The sequence below is a fragment of the Pongo pygmaeus genome, chromosome 16 (genome assembly GCF_028885625.2).
Source record: "Pongo pygmaeus isolate AG05252 chromosome 16, NHGRI_mPonPyg2-v2.0_pri, whole genome shotgun sequence".
NCBI classification, from domain to species: domain Eukaryota; kingdom Metazoa; phylum Chordata; class Mammalia; order Primates; family Hominidae; genus Pongo; species Pongo pygmaeus.
In genome coordinates, this window is record NC_072389.2 from 96,095,603 (window position 1) to 96,122,741 (window position 27,139).

The window sequence follows — 27,139 nt, forward strand, 5'->3', positions numbered from 1 at the left end:
TCGAGCTCCTGATGTCAGGTGATCCACCCACCTCAGCCTCCCAAAGTGCTGGGATTACAAGCATGAGCCACTGTGCCTGGCCATTAACATCTAATTATACATTGAGTTTGTGCCAGAACCGGGACTTGAATTTGTGCCTACTGGTTTCTCCCAGTCCAGTGCTCTTTGCGTTGTGTTATGTGACTTTTTAGGACAATGTTGTCATTTAAACTAAAAAAGAAAACTCTGAGGTAAATAGCATATTGTAACTACAAAGGAGACTGTTGTAGGTACTGGGAGTCTCAGTGTTCAGAATGCTTCTATTTTATTCTTCATGCTGAATTTCCCCTTTTAAGGGTGGCAGCTAGGCACAGTTGGGAGGCCTAACCTTTTGCTTATTGTATCTTCTAGTTTGTACCTGTTCAAGCTAGGCCTGGCCCCTCAGATTCAAGACCTATATGGAAAGGTTGACTTTACAGGTAAGGAGTTACATACTTGGCAGGAAATGCTTGAATTATGTGGAAATAGCCTGGAGAGCCAGCAGTACCAATTTTAAAGACCTAGGGCTTTAAAAATACTCTGGCAATGGAGGTGAAAAAAATATGAATAACTTGCTTCTCTAATGTGGGGTAAAGAACACTAAACGTGGAATTTCAAGCTCTGTTCTCTCACTTATAATGTGAACATGATTAGTGAGTCTCAGTTTTCTTATATGTAAATTGGGGATAACATTAACATATATAAAACATATGATAATGTTAACACATAACATTAAATGTTCGGGTATGTTGAAAAAAGCTTTATAACTATCTTTCCCTTTCCATTCCAGCAAGCATCTGTTGTGGGCAAAGCAAGAGGGAAAGTGGGGAGTGAGATGACACAAAGATGCCAATTTAGTAATTTTAAGATTTAAGCTTATTTGGGTGGGTGTTTCTATGTGTATTTGCTATAGCCAGATGCTTGAAGAGATGAGGGGTTGGGGAAGAAAAGGGCAGTGGTAATACTGTTTAAGGGTAAGATAGATTCAAGTCGTTCAAAGTGGTGATTATTTTGTAGGCTTGAAAGTTTAAAAACTGGTAAGAAAGTTTTTGTCCATGATATTTTTTTCTTCCAGGGAAGTTATTCACCAGACCTGGGGAAAGGACCAGACCTTACATGTTTTCTTTATCATTTGGCTTTCTGCCTTAGAAATGAAATTGTTGAATAGCAGCTAATGATTGTAAAGACTGAGATAACTGACTTAGTTTGTGATTCACTTATTGTTGAGCTCACGTTAAAGCTGTTCCATTTATAAGTTCATTGTAGGAAATGCCATAAGTAGCAATTTTGAAAAACTATTTCCTGTAGGACCTTCTCACTTTATAGTTATTTTTGATGCTCTTGATAATAATAATGTTTGACTGCATTTTATATACCAGTTACTGTGTTAAGTGCTTCCCATACATTGTATCTTTATATCCTTATAAAACCCTAAAAGGTAGATGACATTTTATCCCATTGCATAGTTGAGGAATGTGTTTCATTCTCTTGGTTATGGAAAGGTGCTTAGCTTGATTGACTGGTTATTAATTCCCTCCTATAGAAGAAGAAATCAACAACATGAAGACTGAGTTGGAGAAGTATGGCATCCAGATGCCTGCCTTTAGCAAGATTGGGGGCATCTTGGCTAATGAACTGTCAGTGGATGAAGCCGCATGTAAGAAGAGAGAAATTTTGTGGGTTCAACTGGGATTGTTGCCACCATTTCCAGTAATTAATTTTACAGTGATGATCTAGGACAGTATGAATCTTGCTAGCAAGTTTAAGTCCACAGATGTAGTTGTAAACACATAGTCTTCCATGCTGTTGTTATTTGGAAATACATGATTAATTCTGATTAAAGTGAAAGCATTTAGAAAGGAAGTCCTGGCTGGGCGCGGTGGCTCACGCCTGTAATCCCAGCACTTTGGGAGGCCAAAGCGGGCGAATCACCTGAGGTCAGGAGTTCAAGACCAGCCTGGCCATGGTGAAACCCCGTCTCTACTAAAAATACAAAAATTTAGCTGGACATGGTGGTGTGCGCCTGTAATCCCAGCTACTCGGGAGGCTGAGGTGGGAGAATCACTTGAACCCAAGAGGCGGAGGTTGCAGTGAGCCGAGATCACGCCATTGCACTCCAGACTGGGCAACGAGAGTGAAACTCTGTCTCAAAAAAAAAAAAAAAAAGGAAGTCCTACATTTCCGTGGCTCATTGAGTTTCTTATTGTTTTATGGTGTTTACTTGGTAATTAAGGCAAATATCTCCAGAGCAAGTGTTCCTTGCAAGGCTCTCTTATGAGTATTTCTCTGTGAGATTCCAAATTCACTATCCCAAACATGGATCACAGATGGAGCTGTGGCTTTGCATACTGTAAGGAAGAGGCTAGGCTCATAGCCTGGCCCAGGGAGCCAGTCTTCGAACCCCAGTTGTTATTTCTCTGTGAAAAGGAGCCTCTGTCTCTAATGGGGGGTGCAATGTTGCTTTCTATTGTGATATACATCCTGTAATCTATATAATCTCAGTGTTTTTGTTGGTTTGTTTTTTTGTTTTTTTTTTTTAGTACATGCTGCTGTTATTGCTATCAATGAAGCTATTGACCGTAGAATTCCAGCCGACACATTTGCAGCTTTGAAAAATCCCAATGCCATGCTTGTAAATCTTGAAGAGCCCTTGGCATCCACTTACCAGGATATACTTTACCAGGCTAAGCAGGACAAAATGACAAATGCTAAAAACAGGGTAAAAATGCAACATCTATTCTTTCTAATTAATTTATATTATTCCGTAATTTGATATGGCTCCAGTTTAAACATTAATTTTATTGATATGCAGTTTACATACAACAAAATTCACCGAATTTTAAATGTACAGTTTGAGTTTTGAAAAATATATGTGATCATTTAACCATCACCCCCAAAAAGTTCCTTTGTGCACTTTTGCAGTCAGTTTCCACCTCACCCACACCGCTGAGCCCAGGCAACTACCAGTCTGTTTTTTATTGCTGCCATTGACCTTTTTAAGAATTTTATACAAATGGAATGATGCAGTATCTAATCTTTTGGTGTGAGACTCCATTTTGACTTCTGCTACTTGAATTTTATATAAATAAAATTCTAGAGCGTAGCCATTAAAATTAATAGTGCCCTTTGGAAAGATTATCTCTAAATATTAACAGTCTTTCCTCTTTCCCAGATTCTCTGGGGTAAAATGTTTGTGTACAATTGTTATGGGTATTTGGAAGTTAGTTAAATGATTCTGACTTGAAAAAACTGAATCTAAGGATCTCATTTCCTGAGGTCAGGAGTTTGAGGCCAGCCTGGCCAACGTGGCGAAATCCCATCTATACTAAAAGTCCAAAAATTAGCCCGGCGTTGTGGTGGGCTCCTGTAATCCCAGCTACTTGGGAGGCTGAGGCAGGAGAATCGCTTGAACCTGGGAGGTGGAGGCTGCAGTGAGCCAAGATCGCACCAGCCAGGAGACAGAGCGAGACTCTGTCTTGGGGGAAAAAAAAAAAAAAAAAAATTCACACAAATTTATCCACCCCTTGTTAAAATTAGTGGTTGATGACAAAACGAACACAGTCCTGCTCTCAGAACATTCTTTATATCTCTTATCATAGAGCAGGGATTTCAGTTTCCCTGTTAGGTGCCAAACTGGCCTGCAGGCAAGTAGCTGCTGCCATGCTCCTGCCTGCGTCACCAGTGAGACTCCAAGATTGTGGATCTGTATGTGCCCATTCAGCTCAGATCTGAGGCAAGGATGTGCTGCCTCTAATCCCAGCACTTTGGGAGGCTGAGGCGGGCAGATCACTTGAGGTTAGGAGTTCGAGACCAGCCTGGCCAATATGGTGAAACCCCGTCTCTACTAAAAATACCAAAAAAATTAACTGGGCATGACGGTGCACACCTGTAGTCCCAGCTATTCGTGAGGCTGAAGCAAGAGAATCACATGAACCCAGGAGGCAGAGTTTGTAATGAGCCAAGATGGTGCCATTGCACTGCAGCCTGGGTGACAGAGCGAGACTCTATCTCAAAAAAAAGACAGAATCTCGCTCAGTCGCCCAGGCTGGAGTGCAGTGGTGCAGTCATAACTCACTGCAGCCTTGAACTTATGGGGAAAGCAATCTTCCTGTCACAGCCTCCTGAGTAGCTGGGACTACAGGCATGTGCCACCACATTGGGCTAATAAAAAAAAATTTTTGTAGAAATGGGGTCTTGCTGTATTGGCCAGGCTGATCTCAAACTCTTGGCTTCAAGGCATCTTCCCACCTTGGCCTTCCAAAGCACTGGGAGTACAGGCATTGGAAGTACTGTGCCTGCTTTGTTCTTTATAAAGGGTCTTAAGCTACACCCATATTCTTGGTAGTGTTATGGTGCAGGAGGAGCACACATGTATTTATGTGGTCTTCTTAGACACCTTAAGCTAACTTAATTACGCTTTTTACTCATCCTCAGACAGAAAACTCAGAGAGAGAAAGAGATGTTTATGAGGAGCTGCTCACGCAAGCTGAAATTCAAGGCAATATAAACAAAGTCAATAGTAAGTATGTTCCTGAATCAGGCACTTAAAGGGATATTATAATATAATGTGAATGTTGATCTATTCTGGGACTTACAACATAGTTTAATTTACTTACTTTAGACATTCGTGGATTTGTTTAGCAATAATTGCTTATTAACAATCTTGTGTGTTTCTATGCCTCCATTTTAATTATTTATCTTCAGTCAGCCCCTAGTTCCTACACTGACAGTAGCATCATAGTAGTCTTTTTGGCTACAGTTTCACTCTTTCACCCTATTACATGCTTTTAAATATTATTTTCCTGGCCAGGCACAGTGGCTGATTAATCCCAGCACTTACATATCTGTAATCCCAGGACTTTGGGAGGCTAAGGCGGGTGGATCACCTGAGATCAGGAGTTTTGAGACCAGCCTAGCCAATATGGTGAAACCCCATCTCTACTAAAAATACAAAAATTAGCCGGGCATGGTGGCTTGCTCCTGTAGTCCCAGCTACTCGGGAGGCTGAGGCAGGAGAATTGCTTGAACCTGGGAGGCATAGGTTGCAGTGAGCTGAAATGGTGCCACTGTACTCCAGACTGGGCAACAGTGAGACTCTGTCTCAAAAAAAAAATTATTTTTCTATTTTTTTAAAGTAACATTATATTTTTGTTTTTCCTTTAAAGAATAATGCAAGCTGTCTAGAAATAAAAAATAAACCACAAAAATTAGACTCCTTCACTTAGAAATAATCATCACTTAGGAATAATTATTACTGGCATTTTTTTATATGTCCTTCAAAACTGTGTGTGTATGTATGTGTGTGTGTGCATATATATATATATATATATATATTTTTTTTTTTTTTTTTTTTTTTTTTTTTTCTTTAAGAGACAGAGTTACGCTTTGTTGTTTAGGCTGCAGTTGCGATTATGGTTTACTGCAGCCTCAAACTCCTGGGCTCAAGCCGTCCTTCTGCTTCAAATTCCCTAGTAGCTAGGACTACAGTCATGCGCTGCCACACCCAGCTAATTTTTTAAATTTTTTTGAAGAGACAGGGTCTCGCTCTGTTGCCCAGGTTGGTCCCAAACTCCTGATCTCAAGTCATCCTGCCACCTTGGCCTCCCAAAGTGCTGGGATTACAGGTGTGAGCCACCTTGCCCAGCCTCTGAAACATATTTAAACAAAAATGAGGTTATACTTTTAATATTGACTTTTATATATGTGTTACTTTTGGGAAATTAATTTATTGAAATTATCATTTTGTCACTACTCTGCTAAAGAACTCACCATGACTACTTCATACTTGCCAGACAAAATGCAGATCCCTAGCCTAGTGAAGTTCTTTATGCAATATTTCATGCATACAGCTCTTTGTAGAAGCTCATTTGCGTAATTACCTCCCATACTCATTCTGTACATTTTATGACTTAAAAAGAATCTGGGCCAGGCAATTCCAGCATTTTGGAAGGCCAAGGCAGGTGGATTGCCTGAGCTTAGGAGTTTGAGACCAGCCTGGGCAATGTGGCGAAACCCTGTCTCTACAAAAAATACAAAAACTAGCTGGATGTGGTGACATGCGCCTGTAGTCCCAGCTACTTGGGGGCCGAAGCAGGAGGATCGCTTGAGCCCAGAAGGTTGAGGCTACAGTGAGCTGTGTTCGCACCACTGCACTGTAGCCTGGGCAACAGAGTGAGACCCTGCCTCAAAAAATTAATTAATTAAAAAAAATTTTTTTAAAAGAATCTGGCTCTGAAGTGGTACTGACCTGGTATTTGAACTCTTGTTCTCCTGTTAAAAGCTGTGTAACATTGGGCACCTGCAGTAGAGTTGTTAGGCATATAATATGAGATAGCGTATGTAAATTGCCTACTATTTAGTAAGTACTCAATGAACATTGGTATTATCACTTTGTCATGTAATCTCCCTACTGTAATGCCTTCATGCCTCATCTCTTCCTAATCCAAATTGTATCCATCATTCAAGATCCAGTTCAATTTTCACTTCAGTGCCTATCACAGTTCAATATGCTTGACTTTAAAATCTCCTGTGTCGTACACAGGCTCATCCCTATAAATTTGCACTTAATTATATATTGTCTTGTATTGCTTGATCTTTATTTCTGACATCTTTGTAAACTCCTTAAAGTAGAGATTATATATTCTGCTTCTTTTGAAGTCCTCCTAATTCCTAGCATAGGTTTAGACTCACCAAAAAAACTAAAAGGTTTGATTTCAGCCAACTAGGTCAGGCTTAATCTTGTTTTGCTCAAGATATTCATAACAATAATAATAGTAATTGTTCTCATTGTTCATTTGGAGGACCAAATTTCTCATTTGAACTAACACTAATAACTAGAGAGGATTTAGAAGATTTTACCAATTCCATAGGATTGGAGTTCTAAGTCCTGACCAGCATTCTTGTTTTTTGGGTTTATTTATTTATTTATTTATTTATTTATTTTTGGAGACAGCCCAGGCTGGAGTGCAGTGGCGCGATCTCGGCTCACTGCAACCTCCGCCTCCTGGGTTCAAGAGATTCTTCTGCCTCAGCCTCCTGAGTAGATGACCAGCATTCTTTGTATTCTGCTACCTTCTGGTTCATTTAGGATAATGACCTTCCTAGCAGAATAATTCATTCAAGTGTGGATGGTATCTTGTGCTGAATCTGTATTAATCCTTAAGTCAGCAAATATAAACTGGAGTGTCCTTATGGTTGGTTCTCTGTGAGAAGAAAGTCCAGGATGTTTCCTGTTGCATAGAGTACATAAAATATTTTTTGTTTTACTAAGGGATTTTTCTCTACCTTACTGTTTGGTATTTTATAACCTTTATAGTTTTACCTTGCTAATTATATAAGAATCAGTTGTGAGCACATGTAAGGAAATAATAACATGTATATGTTCTTAAAATGTCCTATTCATATTATATAGTCAGAGGAGCAAAATAATAAAAATTCCCTCAAATACCTTTCATTATAGTGGGGAAGATAGACATGCAAATGAGTGCTTTTAGGGCAGCTTGATTAGAGCAAGATGCCAAGAGCGCATGTGGTGTAGTCATAGAATAAAGAAGAGAGTGATGACTTCTGCTTAGAAGTTTGAGCAGGTTTTCAGTGTACATGGATCTTCACAGGGATCCTTAGGATAGATAAGAGGGTGAGGGATAAGGCAGAATTCCCTATAAAAGGACAGTCTTTTCCTAATTGTAGAGAAAGTCTTGAGGCAAAGGAAAGTTAGATGCCAGGAGGATATAGGGACTTCGGGTTCCAGGAATTAATGTAATTATAGATAAGATTCTTTGCCTAGAGCATTTGAAACAGCAATGAGGCCACTGATGCTGCCCCAGGAGAAAGCTGCAGGCCAAACGGTTAAAAATGAGAAAAAGTTTTTATTTTATTTTTTGTTAAGTAGACTAAGGAAAATTAGAGTTATGTAACTAAAGTTCAGTGAGAGAAAGTATTTAAGTAATGTTCCACACTTTATTATCTTTGCAATATAAATGTTTATAGATAGTCATTTAATATTTACATATTGAAGTAGTATGTGTACACTTCTAGAAAAAGCAAAATTTACTAGATGCTTTTGTAGAAAGATAATGTAAGATTCTATGCCATATACCTAGAGAAAGTCTAGTTTGTTATCCAGATTGATTTTATTTTCTGTCCCTAGCTACTGTGAAAGCTCCTTGAAGACAGGGATATTTGTTTGTTTCACTATTATATTTGCAGCATAAGCAGATCCTCGGTAAATATCATTGAAGGAATGGATGATTGGTTGGCTAACAGCCACACAGACCTGCAGACATGGCTTGAGAAGCCACCACCTTGGTATGGTGCTCAGTTGAACGTCAGGTATAAATATTAGGAAGAAATAAACAGTATCTTAGGAGCTTACAGTGAGACCTCACATCCATACCAATGTTTTAACCTTTTCTTCCCCCCTTTTTTTTTAATAGTTCTAGTCTCCTCATTGCCCGTACTTCCCATTTTCTAGTTTGAGACTTTATTTTCCCTTGGGCTGTTTTGATTTTCTTTATAACAGCTTATTAATTTTATTTTGTTTTTTGCTAATGAAAACATTTGCAATTAGTAAGTACTATTATGCCCCAGGTATTTTTATTTTTGGTATTTTATTGATTTCTTTTTGCTACTTTGATAAAATCAGATGTTTATTTGTGAGGGGTGGTAGGGACAGGCATTTTCTCTTCAAAAAATAAGGAAATGGAAAGTAAAAAAGTAATTATGATTCCTTAGTGGCTATAATTTCTGAAATCAGAAATTATCTTATTCTATCTTTCAGGCTAAGAATACCTTTTTGGTTTTTTTTTTTACAATATATAAAGTGCTTTTATGTGCATGATTTTATTTAATCTTAAAAATATTCCTATGAGGGAAGGTATCTTCATTATCATTTTCAGATGAAGGAACATCTGAGTTTTCATTGTCATGTATTGTATTATAGAGCTTGTGTGACCTCAGGTTCTATGATTAGAAGAGAGAATGTGGAAAGGGGGAAGATGACCCCTTTCACTCTGCACAGGTTGGACCACCCTTGATATCTGGGCACTGACTGTTGTGGGTGGAGTGTGTTCAGGAAGTATCAGGGTAATGAGAGGATTCAAAATGATGCTATGTAAGACATGGTTAAAGGAAATAAGGCTGCTAGTAAGGCATTTGCTGTCATAGGGAGGGGCAGTGGAATGTATTCAGTGTGAACTTTAGGGTTGGAGCTTTAAAAATATTTTTGAAACAAAATTGTCCAAAGATGTAATAAATGGCCATGGGAGATACTTTCTCCTGTTTGGTAGTCTGTAAGTATAATCTGGACAACTACTTGGCATTTTAAGGGAATTTAAGCGTCATGTTGGTCTGGATTGGTGTCTCCATATTGGTGCTGAGCTGTCTACATTTGGAAGTTTTTAAGTAGGCTGGGAGTGTGGCCCAGGAATCTGTATGAAATCCAATGAACAGAACAGCTTGTTGGGAACCCCTGGACTTGATGACTCTAAGGTTCTTTTCCAATCCCAAGAGCTTATGCTTCTGAGAACCACAGAGTAAAGGCTCTCTGAGTTATATTTCCTTATCTGGAACTGAGATTGGTTCTGGGGAAGGAAAACTATCCTAGGCTATTCTGTTAACATAGTCCTTTCATAAGCTTTTGCCTTTTTTCCTCAGCATTTTCTGCATTAGCAAATATCGACCTGGCTTTAGAACAAGGAGATACACTGGCCTTGTTCAAGGCTCTACAGTCACCAGCCCTGGGTCTTCGAGGACTGCAGCAACAGAATAGCGACTGGTACTTGAAGCAGCTCCTGAGTGATAAACAGCAGAAGAGACAGGTAAACATAGTCTGGATTGAAGCTGCAAGAGTTTGTATATATCCATTCGAATCCCATGCTGTCATTTAAAGATATATATGCTGCCTTTGTTTTTCCCCCTAATACAACTTTTTCCTCTGCATATAAATTAGTTTAAAAAAAAATCCTCAGGAGGGGGGAGGGGGGAGGGATAGCATTGGGAGATATACCTAATGCTAGATGACGAGTTAGTGGGTGCAGTGCACCAGCGTGGCACATGTATACATATGTAACTAACCTGCACATTGCGCACATGTACCCTAAAACCTAAAGTATAATAATAATAAATAAATAAAAAAAGAAAAAAAAATCCTCAGGTAAAATACACATTGTCTTCAGCTCACTTTTGCTTTTAGAGTTATGAATCCTCTTTTAAAATAAACAGACAATACCTACCCATCCCCAGTCTAACTACTCCTTCACTTCAGCTGTCTCTCTCTCCAACTAAAAGACATTGGGGAAAACCTGAATATTTTTGCATTCTTACGTCAGGAATTTGCACTTTAAAAAAAATACTGCACCTTATTAGTTTGCTCTGGCCAACACTGGAAAAGTACTTACTGTGCAGTCAGGGTAGATTGTGTGGGATTGTGTTTTGTGGGGTTTTTTTTTTTAGAACAAACACGAGGGGCTTTCTTTTTTGTCTAAATAAGGGCAAGTATACATTTTACAAATATTCAGCGTACGTTGGTCAAAGTAAGTAGCGTTAACGTGCTTAAGATTCTACAAACACTTTTTCCTTAGAACGTTTTGAGGCTTTTCACGTAATATGTTGAAGAATGTACTGGTATCTGTAAAGTCACTCTGCCCCAGCTTTGGCAAAGGCATTTGGCTCTAGCTGGGGCTGCCACCTTGGCTGCATGTAGCCTGAGCTGTCACTTATGACTATGGCTCTCTGTCCCTAGTGACTGCTTTTGAGAGATGAGAACCTTAAGGCCTGGAGTCGTAGGAATGAGTAATCTTTACATAATTTTCTTTGCTTTTCTCAGAGTGGTCAGACTGACCCCCTGCAGAAGGAGGAGCTGCAGTCTGGAGTGGATGCTGCAAACAGTGCTGCCCAGCAATATCAGAGAAGTAAGAGTCCATTGAAATAGTATGGGAGGAAGGTTGTGGCTTTGTGTTATTGAAGGGTCTAAAGTTAGCTTCTGTCACCCTCATCCCCCACCCTGAGCCTACTAGCCATAACCAACTGCAAGGTACTTTTGGTGGCAGGAGGGTTCCTCCAGTTTGTTGTTGTGGTGGTTTTAATTGCTATGTTAATAGTTGTACATATTTTGAGGGTACATGTGTTTTGTTTTTTAAACCAACCAAGAAGCACTGACACCAACCAAGAAGCACTGACGTATGATATTTTGATACATGCATACAATGTGTTATGATCAAATCAGGGTAATTGGAATATTTGTCACCTAACACATTTATCTTTTGTTGATTTTGGGGACATTCCAGTTCTTCTGTTTTGAACTATACATTATTGTTAACTATCATCATCCTACTGTGCTATCTAACACTAGACCTATTCCTTGTATCTAATGGTAAATTTGTACCCATTAGCCAACCTCTCTATCTCCTCCTCCCCAAACCCTTCCCAGCTTCTGGGAACCACCAGTCAACTCTGCCTCCATGAGATCCACTTTTTTAGCTCTCATATATGAGTGAGATCAGGAGGTATTTGCCTTTCTGTGTCTGGCTTATTTCACTTAACATGATAACCTTCAGTTTTTATGGCTGAATAATATTCCATTATGTGTATACACTACTTTTTTTTAAACCATTTATTCATTGATGGACACTTGGGTTGATTTCATATCTTGGCTATTGTGACTACAGCTGCAATAAACATGGGAGTGCTGATTTCCTTTCTTTTGGCCATATACCTAGCAATGGGATTGCTGAATCATATGTAGTTTTATTTTAATTTTTTAAGGACTCTCCATACTGTTTTCCATAGTGGCTATAGTAATTTACATTCCCATCAACAGTGTATGCGCCCTTTCTCTGCAGCCTTCCCAGCATTTGTTATTTTTTGTCTTTGATAAAAGCCATTTTAATTGGAGTGAGAAAGTATCTCATTGTGGTTTTGATGTGTATTTCCCTGATGATTGATGATGTTGAGCATTTTTTCGTATACCTGTTGGCCATTTGTGTGTCTTCTTTTCATAAAAGTCTATTCAGCTTATTTGCCCATGTAAAAATTGGATTATTTGTGAGGTGTTTTTTTTTTTTTTTTTTGGCTGTTGTTTGAATTTCTTATATATTCTGGTTATTGTTCTCTTCTCAGATGGATCGTTTGCAAACATTTTCTCCCGTTCTGTATGTTGTCTCTTCACTTTGTTGTTGGTTTCCTTTGCTGTGCAGAAGCTTTTTAGCTTGACATAGTCCTGTTTGTCTATTTTTGCTTTCGTTGCTTATGCTTTTAAGGTCTTAGCTAAATGGCTTTGCTCAGACCAGTGTCCTGAAGCATTTCCTCAATGTTTTCTTCCAGTCGTTTCATAGTTTCAGGTCTTAGATTTAAGTCTTTAATCTATTTTGATTTATTTTTGTATAGATGAGAGATAGGGATCTAGCTTTATTCTTCTGCATATGGTTATCCAGTTTTCTCAACACCATTTATTGAAGAGACTGTCTGTCTCAGTCCATTTTATGTTGCTATAAAGGAATACTTGAGGCGGGGTAATTTATTAGCTCACAGCTCTGCAGGCTGTACAAGAAGCAAGGCACCAGCATCTGCTCAGCTTCTGGTGAGGGCTTTTGTGCTGCATCACAATATGAAGGAGAAGATCAAAGGGCAAGTGGGCTCATGTGAAGAGAGACCGATCCCTGGGGTAGTAAGTAGGGGTCCTGGCTTTATAACAACCCATTCTAATGAGAACTAATCCATTCTCCCCAAGAACCAATCCAGTCTTGCAAGAGCTCACTACCATGACAATGACACAAAGCCATCGATGAGACTTTTGCTCCTATGACCCACACAGCTCCCACTAGGCCCTGCCTGCCACCACCACACTGGGGATCAGGTTTCTTTCTTTTTCATACCCTCGGGGTGATGTCAGGGATCACATTTCAATGTGAGATTTGGTAGGAACAAATAAACCAATCCAAACCATGGCACTGTGTTTTCCCTAATGTGTGTTCTTGGTGCCTTTGTCAAAAAATGTTCTCCTCATGGCTGTAAATGTGTGGCTTTGTTTCTGAGTTCTCTATGGTGTTGCATTGGTCTGTGTGCCTTTTTTTTTTTTCTTTTTTGAGACAGAGTCTCACTCTGTTGCCAGGCTGGAGTGCAGTGGCACGATTTCAGCTCACTGCAACCTCCGACTCCCTGATTCGAGCGATTCTCCTCCCTCAGCCTCCCGAGGAGCTGGGATTACAGGCATGCACCACCACACCCAGCTAATTTTTGTATTTTTAGTAGAGACGGGGTTTCACTATGTTGACCAGGATGGTCTCAATCTCCTGACCTCTTGATCCCCCTGCCTTGGCCTCCCAAAGTGCTGGGATTACAAGCGTGAGCCACCGTGCCTGGCCAAGTTACTCCAGTTTTAAAGGTAGAACTGGAGTCAATATAGGCTCACTTTGTCTCACACACACTTCATGGTTTGTTAGGGAAATATCTGGAGGAGGTGAGACTTAAGGGATTGCTAAGATTTGGATGGTGAAAGAGGAGAGAAAAGAACGTTCCTAGTGCAGGACAATGAGGGAAAAAGGAGGTGGGAGCTGAAGTACAGGTAGTGAAAGACGTCTTTGAGGAATGGTGGTTAGAATACAAATTTTGTAAATGTTTTGGGCTGAGTTGTGTAAGATCAAGGGGTGGAAAGATTTTAGAAAGCTTTGAATGGTAGCTTAAGCCAGGCAGTAGGAGAAGGAAGAGGTGGTTTAGGTGGGAAGTAGGGGTAGCATACAGGATGAATTGAACGGGAAGAAAATAGGGATGAGGAGAACAGTTAGGAGGCTGCTTTTCGAAGAAAACATCTTTATTGAGATATGGTTCACATACCGTACAGTTCACCCTTCTTCATACAAAGGAGGCTGCTTTTTTAAAGACAAAAGTTCCACTTCAAACTTCATGGCTGATAGCCACAGAATGTGATTTTTTTTTCCCGTGAAGATTGGCACCTTCTTCCCCTGAGGGCTCTCTAAGCCCACTGCGTTTCTGACTTCTGTTTTTTACACAGGATTGGCAGCCGTAGCACTGATTAATGCTGCAATCCAGAAGGGTGTTGCTGAGAAGACTGTTTTGGAACTGATGAATCCCGAAGCCCAGCTGCCCCAGGTGTATCCATTTGCCGCCGATCTCTATCAGAAGGAGCTGGCTACCCTGCAGCAACAGAGTCCTGAAGTGAGTTCACTAAACCTGTCCTGTTTGTGAGCAAAGTTGGGTGGACGTGAGTGTAATACCCACTTCTTCCTGTGGTTGGGTAGAACTTTTTTGCATAAACTTGGTTTTCTTATGGTTTTATTAAACTTACAACTCCCTGGGTCTTGGAGAATGTCTTTCCTCACTGTTTTCCCTTCTGTCCCTTTCTGTACAGCATAATCTCACCCACCCAGAGCTGTCTGTCGCAGTGGAGATGTTGTCATCGGTGGCCCTGATCAACAGGGCATTGGAATCAGGAGATGTGAATACAGTGTGGAAGCAGTTGAGCAGTTCAGTTACTGGTCTTACCAATATTGAGGAAGAAAACTGTCAGAGGTGGGTGTCCAGAGTGAAGGGAATAAATCCGTTACGTAGCTGTTAACTCTGTCTTTTGTATGTCAGTGCTCCGATTTTCTTTCCAGGCATTATTACTTTATCAGGGTCATACTTTTGTTTGGTTCCACTTTGATTCATTTAATTCTTTGTTATGCTGAAAAATATGACATTCCATTCCTAAATATATAAGTAGGCTTATTGAAATATGTTACATAGTCAAAATAACCCTATCTCTGACAAAGTTAAATAATACTTTTTAAATATCATCTAACCCTAGCTAGTTCATTTTCATTCTTCTTCAGTTGTTCCCAAACTGTCCTTTATAGCTGTTTTGTTGAAAACAAGATCTAGCCTAGGAACATGTATTATATCTGGCTGTTGTGTCCCTTGAGTATCTTTTAATCTAGAATTGTCCCTTTCTTCATGAGACTGACTTGTTAAAGGGATGGAACCAATTGCCATATAAGACGTCCTATTTTATGGATAGTTCTAGTTGCTTTCTCATATTTGCCTTATTCCTGTAAATTGGAAATTAAATTTATAGGCTTGTCACGATTCAGTTCAACATTTTTGATGATGTGTATTTCATATTGCCTCATATCAATAGGCATATAAAACCCACTTTTCCCACCATTAGAGATACTAAGATTGATCCCTGGATTAGGGAGACCGCTTATACTTCCATCGCGTATTTACGTTTTTCCCTCATCACTGGAACATCATCTCTTTTGCACCGTCAAAATATCCAGTTTTCCATTAAGCATTCACCTGATATTTTTAACCCAATTGATAATCTTTCCTGTATCAGTACCTTCAGTAAAAGTTGCTGCATGATGATTTGTTGCTCTGTCATTCCTTCTGCATTTATTAGCTCATGTGTAGCCTTTTTTTCTTGTCTATGGAGGAATTGCTTGAACTGCTGCCTTTGATTCTAGAGTTAGTCTTAACGTGGAATGTAGAATATGTAACAGGACATTGAGAATAAGTGATTTCTGTTGCATTTTTGCACTTTGTTTAAAGTAACTATGCAGTTCCAAAACTGGCCTTGAGAATATATCAAATGGTTGGGATATCCTAGCAATCTTTGTTCCTTGAATATTTAAACATGCTGTGCTTAATGCTCTTTTTACTTGGGGGTCTGGGGCAGGTATCTCGATGAGTTGATGAAACTGAAGGCTCAGGCACATGCAGAGAATAATGAATTCATTACATGGAATGATATCCAAGCTTGCGTGGACCATGTGAACCTGGTGGTGCAAGAGGAACATGAGAGTGAGTTATCTTCCTGTCCTCCCCAAATAATGTCACCATTAATGATGATGTGATTCCATGAAGTGGTTCAAAATACTACTCCTAGAAGGATTTTTGGGTGAGAGATGGAAAATACCTATATAACACAAAAAGCTGAAGTCGGATATTGTTTTGAGAACACCAGGCAATTGCTATAATTAGGTATATGTCCAATAAGAACTGAATTTTGGGGGAGGTGAATTGAACCTGATCTGTTATTTTTAAATGCTGTTATAACAAGTACACTACATCGAATTAGGTCAAATTGCACAGGTTGTAGGCATGGTCCTCCACAAGACTCCTCTCACTTCAGACACAAGCTGAAAGCTGCAGGGTTCCCAGGCCACTGTATTTCTGAACAATTGGCTGCAAATTTGGAGGATCCTTCTACCCCCTCAGGTTTAATAATTTGCTAGAATGACTCACAGAACTCAAGAAAATGCTAGACTTAATGATTAAAATTTTATTATAAAATACGTAAATCAGGATCAGCTGAAAGAAGAGAATCATCAAGCAATATCTGTGAGAGTCCCTAATATGAAGCTTCTGTGTTCTCAGGATGTGTCACTTTCCTGGCACATTGATGTGTATCACCAGCCAGGGAAACTCACCTGAGTTTTGGGTGTCCAGAGTTTTTATTTGGGCTTCGTTACATATGCGTGATTGATAGTATTAGTTTTGCGATTAAACTCAATTTTCATTTGACCTCTGCTCCCTGGAGATTGGGAGGCCAGGCTGGTATCACATGACTCTAAACCTCCATGATTGATCTTTCCAGCATGGCCAGCCTCCATCCTTAAACTCTCAAGAGGCTAACCAGGAGTCATTGGTTGACATAAATACAGGTGTGGGCGGAGGGGCCCACCATGAATAACAGAAACATACCTATCACTCAGGATATCCCAAGGGTCTTAGATGCTCCCCCAGAGACAAAGACCAGCCAGACTTGTTATTATACAGCAGAGTCCTTACAAAAGCAGTACGGCTGCCTAAGATACCTGGGGAGTGAACGTTTCTAATTTTAATTTGTATTTCCTGTGAGAAATATTCATCTGACTTAGTGGGAAGAGCCTTGCCTTGCATTTGGGAGCCCTGTGCTTGGATCTTCTTCTGCCATTTGTTTGCTGTGTAATCTTGGAGAAGAGATTGCTAAGCCTTGTTATTTCTTCTATAAAAGTGTTGAATTAGGTGACTTTTTAAGAACCCTTGAACCTTTTTAAGACTCTTTGTGAATCCTTTGTGACTCAAGAATGTTTTTGATTACACATTCCAGTGTACCTGAAAGCTATACAGGAAGGCCAGTTTCATAAAAATCCTCATCACTTTTAAGTTAGAGCAATTAAAAATGAAACAAAAGGACTTGAGCATTCAATAGGAATATGAATACAAGCGAGTTTAGTTGAAATAAACACTAATTAAAAAATTAAAACAGTGCTGCTTAATGGATGGTAAGTTGCAGTTTGAATCACGGTTACTCTTAGGTGGATTTATGATTAGTTAGCATGTTTCATGATTGATTTGTTTATATTCTTCCTTAATTAGAAAAAAAAAAAAACCTTCTGTCTCTTTATATTTAGGGATTTTAGCCATTGGTTTAATTAATGAAGCCCTGGATGAAGGTGATGCCCAAAAGACTCTGCAGGCCCTACAGATTCCTGCAGCTAAACTTGAGGGAGTCCTTGCGGAGGTGGCCCAGCATTACCAAGACACACTGATTAGAGCAAAGAGAGAGAAAGCCCAGGTGAGTGGCATCGGAATTGTTCTTTATGTTCAGAGCACCTCAGCCCTCCTAGAACAAAGACTGAGGTAGGAATATCTTCCTTGATTCATTCAGTGAATGCCTTCTGGGCACCCTTAGATTCAAAGCACTGGAGGGACACAAAAATGTGAGAGACATAGGCTCCACCTTCTAGGAGCTCATGCTGTTTTACACATTTGGGTTTTTGTTCTTTTGTTTGTTGTTGACAGTCTTTTGTATCTCTTTCAGTAAATTCTTTATCGAAATATAAGATCCAGGGCTGGGCACGGTGGCTCACGCGTTGTAATCCCACAGCACTTTGAGAGGCCAAGGCGGGCAGATCACTTGAGGCCAGGAGTTCAAGACCAGCCTGGCCAACATGGTGAAGCCTCATCTCTACTAAAAAAAAAAAAATGCAAAAATTAGCTGGGCGTGGTGGTGCATGCCTGTAATCCCAGCTACTTGGTAGGCTGAGGCACAGGAATTACTTGAGCCTGAGAGGTGGAGGTTGCAGTGAGCCGAGATTTCGCCACTGCATGCCGGTCTGGGGGACAGAGTAAGACTCTGTCTCAAAAACAAAAAAAACAAAAAACAACAACAACAACAAAAAATATATATATATAATCCAGAAAAATGAACAAGGTAGATGGGTATGCAGTTGCATAAATTTTCAAAAGGGGGCACACCTGTGTATTTGGCATTCAGATTGTAGAACCCATTACCAGCACCACAGAGACCTTCCTCATATCCCCTTCCACCCTTAGCCACCCTCCATTTGGTGGTAACCACTACTCTGATTTCTATTAATAACACCACAGTTCATTTCTGTCCACTTTTGAGCTGTATTTAAGTGGGATCGTACCTTATGTGCTCTTTTGTGTCTGGCTTCTGTTGCCCTAAATAATGTTAATGATATGCATCCATGTGGTTGCATGGAGCCATCCTTTGCTCATTCTCATTGTTGTGTACTATTTCATTGTGTGGTTATATATTATTGGTGAAGTTTTTTGTTGTTGTTTTGTTTGTTTTTTTCAGACTGTTGTAAATAGGGCTTCTTTGTTTTTTTTGAGACGAAGTCTTGCTTTGTCACCCAGGCTAGAGTGCAATGGCGCAATCTCAGCTCACTGCAACTTCTGCCTCCCAGGTTCAAGCAATTCTCCTGCCTCAGCCTCCCCACTACCTAGGATTACAGGCGAGAGCCACCATGCCCGGCTAAAATTTTTTTTTTTTTTTTTTTTTTGTATTTTTTGTAGAATCGGGGTTTCACCATGTTGGCCAGTTTGGTCTCGAACTCCTGACCTCAAGTGATCTGCCCGCCTCAGCCTCCCAAAGTGTTGGGAATTACAGGCATGAGCCACCGCCCATGGCCTGTAAATAGTGCTTCTATGAATTTTTAATTTTGTAGAACTTCTATGAATTTTTAATTTTGGTTAAAAACATATATATGCATTTCTGTTAGATATACATTTTAGAGAGGAGGTATGGCCATAGGGAACACATATATGAAGCTTTAATAGATAATGTCCTGAAGTTTTTTTGTGACAACTTAATTGAAATGTAATTCACGTATCATACAATTCAGCGTGAGTGGACTTTAGTATGTTGATAGAATTGTGCAGTCATCACCACAGTCAATTTTTGAACATTTCATCACCCCAAGAGAAACTCAGTACCCATTAATAGTCACTCATTTTCCCTTAATCTCCCTCAGCCCTGGGCAACCTTCAGACTGCTGCTTTGTCTATGGGTTTGTCTATTCTGAACATTTCATGTAAATGGAATTATGCAATGTATGGTCCTTTGTGACTGGCTTCTTTTTGCTTAGTTTATCCAAGTTGTAGCAGCAGCACTTCATTTCTTTTTGTTGCTGAATAATATTCCATTGTATGACTGTACCACATTTTATTTATTTATTCATGAGTTGATGACACATGGATTATTTCCACTTTACCACATTTTATTTATCCATTCGTGAGTTGATGACATATGAATTATTTGCACTTTATCTATTCGTGATTTGATAGACACTTAGCATGAGTGACAGCTATACAAGTTGTATCTTCAATCTACTTCCCTTTTTAGATATGGAAGCCGACCTAGCTTATTCTCCGAAACCCCACTCCTCTGACAGTCAGATATAAGGCTCCCTTTGGACTTTCTTAGCAGCAAAAACAAACATTACTACCACTAGCATACATAGAATCATTGCAGCCTGACACATTAGAGATTCTGAATTAGTAGAATTAGACTTTAAGCTTAGGAATCTGTATTTTAAAAATGACTTTTTCATTGTTCTGATGACCATCCAAGTTTGGGAAACACTAATCCAATAAAATGAATCAAAGACAGAGACTTCCATTTCTAGCTTCCCTAGAGCCAACTACTTCTTATCCGAGTAAGTAAAATCAGTTGATCTCAATTTCCTGGCTATGAAATAGCAGTTGTGATTCAACCCTCTCCACAGCATCAAGTGACATTCTGCATAATTATGTCTCTTAAATGAAACCTGGTAGTATCTATCAGATACTACATTTACATGATTAGGACATGGTAATGTCAACTACTGCCATGGCAGTGTAATCAAAGGAGATCAGTCAACATCATAATATTACCAACATATAAAATTACCCACTCCTCTACCCTTCACCAAAACTTACAGAGCCCACACGAGTGTCAGTGTGCAAAAAGCTCCAATACACTAAAGACTTGGTCTGTTTTTATACGTCTGGCTACTCAGAATTAAAAATTTCTTTTAGCCCTTCCGCTTGCTGCCTCACTTCAGGAATCTTCTGAAGGCTATGGTTCTATCCAGTTGTTGTTACTTAGTAAGCACTGAAAAGGAGATCAATCACAATTAGAAAACAGATGTTAATTATGCTTTAATCAACAATTATTTGAGGGCCTACTACATACAAGGCAACTTCCTAGACAGCAACAGCATAAAAAGAGGCATAAACCTTGTCAATTTCCTCAGCAAACTAGGTAGCAGGTAAGACAAACATTTTAAAAGATGAGTTTATGTTACAATTACTTTAACAACTTTATCTTCATAGTAGCATTATTCCTGATAGCCACGGTGGAAAAAAAAACAGTATGTCTATCAAGTCAGGAATAGATAAAGTGTAAATAATTCAAAAGGCTGTGTGTGCCTTTTGTTTGGGTCATCGGAGTTAAACTTTTTGAGGATGTGAGTATAGAGTTTGAAGCATTTCCTTTGCTGTGGAATAACTTTTCAGACTTCATCAAAGGCAGAGGAAGTTGGGGGAGTTAAAGGAAAAATTGCTTAACATTGCCAGGCCCAGCTGGGTGAACTACACATTGGGTGGAATTGTTTTTTGTTTGTTTGTTTTTGGTTTGAGTTTTTTTTGTTTTGTTTTGTTTTTGTTTTTGGCATCACCTGAGCATCTAAGTCTCCATCAGCCATTTGGGAGTGTTTTTAAAAATATTTATCACTGAGTTACAAATTTAGCGCACAAAAGATCTTAATTTAAATTTGGTCTGTAGTTTTATTTTCTTCTAATATCTTTGTGTTTGGTTTTGGTATCAGGGTAATACTGGCCTCATGACTTGAAGTGTTCCTTTTATATTTTCAAAGAGTTTGTAAAGGATTAGCTAGTTCTTTAAACATTTGGTACAAGTCACCAGTGAGGCCACATGGTCTGGAGTTTTTTGTGTGGGGGATATTTTTTGTTTTGTTTTGAGCTGCAGTACTGTGTAGGGAAGGGGTCCCGATCCAGACCCCTTCAAGAGATGGTTCTTGGATCTCACACAAGAAAGAATTCAGGGAGAGTCCATGGAGTAAAGTGGAAGCAAGTTTATTAAGAAAGTAAAGGAATAAAAGAATCGCTACTCCATAGACAGAGCAGCCCTGAGGGCCACTGGTTGCCCATTTTATATTTCTTGGCGATATGCTAAACAAGAGCTTTATCAGATCTTTTCTGAGCATGTGCACAGCCCACACATGCACTGTGGCCTCCTAGATCCCATCCAGGAATATGTCAAGTTGTCAGAGCTCTCCATGAACATCTCATTCTCCAGCTCTTCCTTATAAGGTTTTTAGTTAGTCTCTTGTTTGCCTAAACTGTTATCCTTAATGTTTTTTACGATTGCTTCTGGAGAAAAGGCTGTTTGCACTGGATGAGCTCTTGGTCAGGTCAAATAAAGACAGCCTTGCGAGTGTGACCTCTGAACAGGTCAGCTAATGACAGTTCTCTGGGAATGGGGCTTTGAAGGGGTGGTAGGAGGGGCAGATTGGAATGGGGAGTTTAAAGCACCACAGAACTCACTATTCTTACTGAGTTTCAGCTGTTTTTCTTGAATGCACAGTCCAATTTCTGCAAGCCTTTGGTTAATTTCTACCGTATTGAAAAAACTGGCCGGGTGCAGTGGCTCATGCTTGTAATCCCAGCACATTGGGATGCCGAGGTGGGTGAATGGTTTGAGCCCAGGAATTTGAGACCAGGCTGGGCAAGATGGTAAAACCCCGTCTTTACAAAAAATAAAAATATTAGCTGGACATGGTGGTGTGCACCTGTGGTCCGAGGCACTTGGGAGGTTGAAATGGAAGGATCACTTGGGCCTGGGGGGCTGAGGTTGTGGTGAGCCAAGATTGCACCACTGCACTCCAGCCTCAGTGACAAAGCAAGACCCTGTCTTTTAAAAAAAAAAAAAAAAAAAAAAAAAGGGCTGGGCGCAGTGCCTCATGCCTGTAATCCCAGCACTTTGGGAGTCCCAGGCGGGCAGATCGCCTGAGGTCAGAAGTTCGAGACCAGCCTGGCCAACATGGTGAAACCCCATCTCTACTAAAAATACAAAAAATTAGCCAGGTGTGGTGGCGGGCACCTGTAATCCCAGCTACCCGGGAGGCTGAGGCAGGAGAATCACTTGAACCCAGAGGTGGAGCTTGCAGTGAGCCGAGATCAGGCCACTGCACTCCAGCCTGGGCAACAGAGCGAGACTCTGTCTCAAAAAAAAGAATGACTTAAATCTCTCTCTGACCTCCATGTGTGTATATGCACTTATACACACATGCTTATATACATGTAGCTGGTAATCAGCTGGTTCACACCAGCACAGCTGTACCAGTTGTTAGGACATTGAAATTCTTTTATTTTGTCTGGTACATTGTTACTGTCCCAACCCTCCCATATCTGTGCCATCGCTCCCCAACTCTAATTGAAATCCCACTATATGGCAACTAAACCAGCAGTGGCCATAAGGACTCTGCTCCGTCCTGATTGGTCAGTGCTTGTGTTGTGTAGTTGATAAACGTGTTGCACAGATTTGTGTATGTGTGTTTATGTGTTTATGTCGTATATATGTGGTTATATATTTATATATGTAATATTGGGTCTATCATCACACATGCAAACCAAGCCACATAGTAAGTAAAGTCTTTTTAAAAAGTTTTGAGTGGTGAGAAGTGCCCTTTAGAGGGGTGTGTGAGTGTGTGCTTTCCATATATACATGTACATAACATAGTCATTCTTTTGCCTCTTCTCCCTTTTCCTGTGTTTTGTGGCTTCTTCACCTCTTCTGACTCCAATCATTGCCCACTCTTTTTTTAAATTCTGACTTCTGGTCCCTATCTCTTTACCTCTTCTGAAATGCAATCAGTGTGTTTCTAAGTGTCAGAGTTGTTAGGGAGCTGTACTTGACTATATCTTGGATAGCATTTTTACAGCAAATCTGTTTTCTCTCCATAATATCTAGCCTGGGTTTTAACACTCTGCTCAGTGATTTGAGTTAATCTTAGGTGATCTCTTTAAAACAAGTTTTACCAGAAGGATTTGGGTTTTGTCATTTTATTCAGTCTAATTGGAGCAGAAAGAACCTGTTCTTTCTTCTTACACTGGGATGAGGTAGTGTATGCTGTCTCTCTTTCCTTCTTCATTCTGGTGAGGGGCTTTTCTATATTAATGTTTCCCTGAAACACCTGAGACACCCATCCATTCACTTTTTATTGCCTTTCATACTGTTGCGCTATTGCTTATTTCTTAAGGAGTATGTATGAAAGGTTTTACTTTAATCTGCATGGGGCAGGGAAGAAAGAATTCTGAATGCCCAGAAAGGTTCTGCCTTTCTCTCTCAATGCAAGAGAGGTTGTGCTAAGTCTCATAACTTTGCTTACAGCAGATTCTGCTCAGATATCTGTTGTATGATTATCCCAGAAGTGAACCAAAAATGGCTTGATTCTGTGGAAATGCTTCTGTTTTTATGATACAAGGATTTTTATGCTGCTTCTCTTGGAGGCTAGACCATCAGCCCTCTCGCTTATGACTTCACAATTTAAGTTGTCACAAGCCTGCAGCTGACTCATTGTATTGTCTCATATTGGAACTATTGCCTAGTATTTCCAGTAGTTATTCTTAGGACTCTAGGGGATTGTGTGTGGTCATTTTCTATTTTCAGTAATAGAAAGCGACTAGTGGTAGGAAGGTACTAGGTTCTGCAGCTTTTAAGTGATATATTTGTTCTTGCATTCTATTTATCTGTTTACTCTTTTCCTTTCTGAAGACTGAGCTTCTTAAAATTGGGACAGTGCCTCTTAGAATTGTAAGGCCAGCACCTACCATAATTAGGTTAAATGATCTTTCTAAAAGACTGCATTTAAGAGAAATCACTGCTTTCAATTTCAGATGCTTTCCTCTGGCCTTATCCTGTCACCTGCACTCTTTATAAATTGCGGGGATTGTGGCTGCTTCACTATATGGAGTGAAATGTTGTGTCTTTCTCTAATAAAACAGGAGGAAAGCCAAGCCTTCCCTAAGGTTTTGTGACTTCAGCTGTTGGGCAGTGAAATGTTTCACTTTGCCTCAAAGCTCAGACCCTGCCTCATTTGGACACATAGTTATGGTGATTTACTAAGTTCTTTATTCTGCCTCATTCATGCCTTGGCAAATTATATTCACATCAAGCAATCTAAATGAATTTTGAGCTGCTATTTATACCAATTGCTGTTAGCTCAAGCCTCAGGAGTATGTTAATTTTGTTGGGTCTGCCTAGATCACCACAAACATGACTCTCACAACCTGGCCACTTTAAAACCTGAAGTGTCTTGTCTTTTCTAGAGAAGAGTGCCCCAGTAATCTGCTGAATTGATGCTTTCTGTAAAGACCTTACAGGCATCTTAACAAAGGACCCCCACTCCTTTGAGATAGTTGAAGTTTACATAACCTCAGTATGACCATGGAAATCTAACGGGGTATCAGCAGTGGTTTCTGATTCTGACTCTCACACTGAGAGTAGGTAGAAGTAGAATCCTATTGTGCTAACTCTCAGTAACAGTAGTGGGGCTAATCCATAAGCTACTTCCCCAAATTGGAATATGGCAGCCACATTCTTGAAAATTGGAAGATACGGCCAGGCGCAGTGGCTCACACCTGTAATCCCAGCACTTTGGGAGGCCGAGACGTGCAGATCACAAGGTCAGGAGATCGAGACCATCCTGGCTAACATGGTGAAACCCCGTCTCTACTAAAAAAATACAAAAAATTAGCTGGGCTGGGTGGCAGGTGCACATAGTCCCAGCTACTCGGGAGGCTGAGGCAGGAGAGTGGTGTGAACCCGAGAGGCAGAGCTTTCAGTGAGCCGAGATTGTGCCATTGCACTCCAGTCTGAGTGACAGAGTGAGACTCTGTCTCAAAAATAAAAAAAAAAAAAATTGGGAGATACTAGAGGAAGGTATTTCTACTAATCTAATTCTGTTTAAAATGCCGTTCAGAGCAAATGGTCACCAACAAGCTCCTTTAACAAAGAAAATTGTCTTAACGAATTTAGGAAGAGGAAAGTAAGTCACCTCCACTAGATCATACATCATCTCTATCCACAATAGTCAACTCAGACTATGCTGTGAGGCTTTTGTTAGCTGTACTAAGGAAAGTAATCACAACATTCATTATATTTCTGTGTGAAAATTTGCTTTTAAGTTCCCAGCAACTGATTTAACATTCAAGTTTTAGGATATCAACTGGTGAGAAATGTAGATTGCCTGTAGTGACTTCTGGCTTTAAATGTGATAATTCAAAGGTTCTGGTTAAAGTAAGACTTGACAGTCTTAAAAACATTAGTAGTCATAGAGAACGTTAACTTCCTCTGAACATTGTTGGCAAAGGAGCTTTCAAATAAGTACTGCATATTCATATATATACCCTGGCCCTTGTCACCCTGTTAAAGTCTCTGGACCCCTTCCCAGTCTATCTGGGCCTCTTGCCCCTTCTAGCTGTTCACAACCTCCGGAACCACTTAAATTCATCTTCATATAATCTTCACCTACATGTGAGCCATTTCCCTTATCTTATGACCTTTACCAGCTTGTTTGTTTTTGGAGACAGGTCTGCACTCTGGCTGGAGTGCAGTGGTAAGAACACGGCTGACTGCAGCCTAACCTCCTGGGCTCAAGCAATCCTTCTGCCTCAGCCTCCCTAGTAGCTGGGACTATAGGCGTGCACCACCATGCCTGGCCAAGTTATTTTTGTTTGTTTGTTTGTTTGTTTGTTTTTAGAGAGACGGGGTCTCACTATGTTGCCCAGGCTGGTCTCGAGCTCCTGGGCTCAAGCATTCCTTCTGCCTCAGCCCCCCCAAAGTGTTGGATTACAGGTGTGAGTCACTGCACCCAACTTTTTACCAGTTTTTTGATGCCTACTTCTTCCATTTGACTAACCCACGTGTCTCATATTTTTTAAGCCTGTTCTTCCATATTTAATTGAGTCTAGGAAGCCCCCCTCTTCACATGTATGTTACATGCACCCCGATTTCATGACTTTAATATTTTGCTTTTAATGATATGTAGGAAATCCAGGATGAGTCAGCTGTGTTATGGTTGGATGAAATTCAAGGTGGAATCTGGCAGTCCAACAAAGACACCCAAGAAGCACAGAAGTGTATGTATCACCTGTTTTATTTCTGTTTTGATGGAGGCTGGGGGTGACAAGATGCTCCATACAGCTTGACCAAGATAGGTGTGGGGGAACAATTTGCCAGTAGATATAGTTAGGTGAACCAGTATGTGAATTAGACACTCTCTAAACTATTCTGGTAACAATTCTTTCCCGGAATAGTTGCCTTAGGAATCTTTGCCATTAATGAGGCAGTAGAAAGTGGTGATGTTGGCAAAACACTGAGTGCCCTTCGTTCCCCTGATGTTGGCTTATATGGAGTCATCCCTGAATGTGGTGAAACTTACCAGAGTGACCTTGCTGAAGCCAAGAAGAAGAAACTGGCAGTAGGTGAGTTCTGGGATAATACATATGTGCCCTGAAGCTAACCCTTGAGTATATGAGGGGACAGATGTAGAGGAAAGGGATAAGCTATAGGGAAAGACCTTTTAGCATAGATGTGCAGTACTTAGGCTCATTCTAAAGGAGATAAAATCCCTATTTTTGAAAATATTCTTTTCCCCCCCTTTGTGGACAGCTGTGTTAACAAGGCCAATTTTCTGAGAATGTGGGAAAGATTAAAATATTTAACTTGTTTATCTTTCACAGGGTAGCAGTAGCTCTGATTAAGCAAGCCTATAGGCAATTAAAAGTAGTTTGTCTGTAAAAAGAGGGAAAGAAATAAGATTTC

At 40.0% G+C, this 27,139-nt stretch overlaps 1 protein-coding gene across 1 annotated transcript in view; it reads left to right on the plus strand.

Moving 5' to 3' along the window:
- The window catches only part of IQGAP1 (IQ motif containing GTPase activating protein 1), a 113,745-nt gene that overhangs the window by 51,086 nt on the left and 35,520 nt on the right, over window positions 1–27,139 (plus strand). The window contains exons 6-17 of the mRNA XM_054450655.2: window positions 391–458; window positions 1,562–1,675; window positions 2,559–2,737; window positions 4,453–4,537; window positions 9,673–9,836; window positions 10,844–10,928; window positions 14,027–14,190; window positions 14,384–14,544; window positions 15,692–15,816; window positions 17,412–17,575; window positions 26,364–26,454; window positions 26,632–26,799. Of these exons, the coding sequence (XP_054306630.1) occupies window positions 391–458; window positions 1,562–1,675; window positions 2,559–2,737; window positions 4,453–4,537; window positions 9,673–9,836; window positions 10,844–10,928; window positions 14,027–14,190; window positions 14,384–14,544; window positions 15,692–15,816; window positions 17,412–17,575; window positions 26,364–26,454; window positions 26,632–26,799 (1,568 nt within the window). The remainder of the gene's footprint in view (window positions 1–390; window positions 459–1,561; window positions 1,676–2,558; window positions 2,738–4,452; window positions 4,538–9,672; window positions 9,837–10,843; window positions 10,929–14,026; window positions 14,191–14,383; window positions 14,545–15,691; window positions 15,817–17,411; window positions 17,576–26,363; window positions 26,455–26,631; window positions 26,800–27,139) is intronic.